This window comes from Helianthus annuus, chromosome 17 (assembly GCF_002127325.2).
Source record: "Helianthus annuus cultivar XRQ/B chromosome 17, HanXRQr2.0-SUNRISE, whole genome shotgun sequence".
Taxonomy (NCBI): Eukaryota; Viridiplantae; Streptophyta; class Magnoliopsida; order Asterales; family Asteraceae; genus Helianthus; species Helianthus annuus.
The window spans coordinates 48,693,760-48,695,993 of record NC_035449.2 but is presented as its reverse complement, the minus strand read 5'-3'; the positions used below and the strand labels follow the sequence as shown (position 1 = coordinate 48,695,993).

The 2,234-nt window shown below is 38.2% G+C and overlaps 1 protein-coding gene across 1 annotated transcript; it reads left to right on the top strand.

Moving 5' to 3' along the window:
* The first annotated feature begins 248 nt into the window (after window positions 1-248).
* Window positions 249-884, top strand: LOC110924199. The gene has a single exon (XM_022168234.1). The coding sequence runs from the start codon at window positions 249-251 to the stop codon at window positions 882-884; it is 636 nt and encodes a 211-aa protein (XP_022023926.1).
* The last annotated feature ends 1,350 nt before the right edge of the window (window positions 885-2,234 follow it).

Here is a 2,234-nt window from a genome sequence, read left to right as displayed (position 1 = left end):
GCATTGGACCAGATCCCATTTCAGTGGTAAAAATTTATATCTCTTAACAGTTTTGTATGTCTTAACAGTTGGTTATGTATTAACTGTTGGTTACATGTAATGTAGGGAGGGCCAAATGTGATGTTCTACTTAACAACTTGTGTGAGTGTTTCAATAAACAACTTGTGAGAGGCAGAGACAAGCCCATTATTACTTGTTTGGAATACATCCGAGAGTACATGATGAGGAGAATAGGTGTGGTCAGCGGGATGTTGGACAAATGTGATGGTCCTTTGACCCCAGGTGCCACTATTACCTTGGACCAAATCAAGAAAGATGCATCCCAGTTAAATGTTGTGTATGCTGGCCAGAACAAGTATGAAGTCAGTGGTGAGGGTCATAATCAGTGTGTAGTGGACATGAACACAAAGTCATGCACTTGCAGGAAGTGGGAACTTACAGGCATGCCATGCAAGCATGCAGTGGCTGTAAATTGGGATATGGTTAGGTATGGTATGGAAGTTGATATTCCGGAAGCATGGGTGGATGAGGTTTATTGGTTAGATAACTGGAAAAAGGTCTACCAGTTTACCATTGATCCAATCAATGGTAGGGAAATGTGGGAACCAACAAACTGCCCTACTACATTATTACCACCAAAACACCATAACCAAGTGGGCAGACCTAAAAAGGCTAGGAAGAAGAGTGCTGAGGAAATTTATGAGAAGAAACAGAAGACTGCTGAGGTGATTTCACAGAGCATTGAAAAACAGGGGAAGCTTACTAGGAAAGGTGGGTCTGTCACTTGTAAGGTTTGCAAACAGAAGGGGCACAACATGAGAGGATGCAAGGAGAAGGGAGGTTTGAAGTTTGCTGGGTTTGAAGATTCTGCATCACAAGTTTAAGTTTTAGGTTACTTTTGTTGGGTCTGTCATTTTGTTCATTTCCACTTTGGTGTTATTACCTTTTGGATGTTTTAGATGTTTTAAATACTGGCACTTTTTGGATGGTTAGATGTATTAACAACTTATGGATGTTTGGTCTATTAACTATGGTTGTTTGATTTATTAAATGTGGTTGGTGGTTGGTATTTAATTCAACAGCTGCAAGTTGTTTAATTGCAGCTGCAATATTTTTTTGGTCAAATGATGTATAACTGCAGCTGCAACTTGTTTAAGTGCAGTTGAATAATTTTGGTCATTTTGGTCCAATTGTTTTTGTAACTGCAGCTGCAAGTTGTTTAAGTGCAAATCATATACATAGTATCCTGCACTGCAGCTGCAAGTTGGTCATTTTGGTCCATTACATCGCATCCGAAACACTCAAACAACAATAAATTGCATCTGAAACAGCCAAACAACATTACATTGCATTCCAAAACATTACATAAGTACATTACACATCCAAAATACTAAATTACAAGATTCTAATTAGTGGGTCAAAACATATATAACAAACAGCATCCAACTCATCAAAATTACTACTTTCAATATCTTATTTTCAGCAATGGTCTTTCTTGCATCTTCGTTAATCCGTATCATCCTCTCTAGTTCTGCTGATACTTCTGAACAGTTTGGACATGTGGGGGGAGGGGGTCAGCCCAAGCAACAAAACCACAGCCTCGACTACCCTGAAATACCCAGTATAACCATCTTCTTAACAACATGGACATCTGGTAGGATGGAAAGGATAAAAAAAAAGAAAAATTACCCTAATCGGGCAGCAGTGGAATCGTCTTCCTGGATTCGCTTGAGTATGGGAGGTTCGAAGGACTGAAGGTAACCCACATCTGCATATCACCATCTTTGTCAGCTCTGAAATTAGGGTTTTGAATGAAAGATCGATGAAGAAGATGATTTAATGAAGAAGATGAAGTGAAAAATAGGGGTTTAGGGTTTTATTTTATAGAGACATATTAGGGGAGGCAAATTACTAAATTAGACATCATGTGCTGAACATGTGACAATTAAATTAACCTCAGTTAGGGTTTGGTTAGCTTTAGGGGCCAAAAAGGTTAGTTATAGGGACCATGGGGGCAAGTATGTTAAAAAATCTTATTTTGGGTCAATATAGTAAAACTGATATAACCACAGGGGCCAAAAACGTAATTTACTCAAAAACAAATAGAAAAGTTAGGAATTTTTTTTTTGTAATTTTCTTTATTTAAAAATATTAAAAAAAATTAAATTTGTTTTTTAAATAATATTGGGTCAGCCCAGCCGGTCAGCCCACGAACCCACCAAACCCCCGCCCCA

Bases quoted from the DNA above. Each gene is read 5' to 3' on its own strand.
- LOC110924199 (XM_022168234.1), top strand. From the start codon at position 249: ATGTTGGACAAATGTGATGGTCCTTTGACCCCAGGTGCCACTATTACC.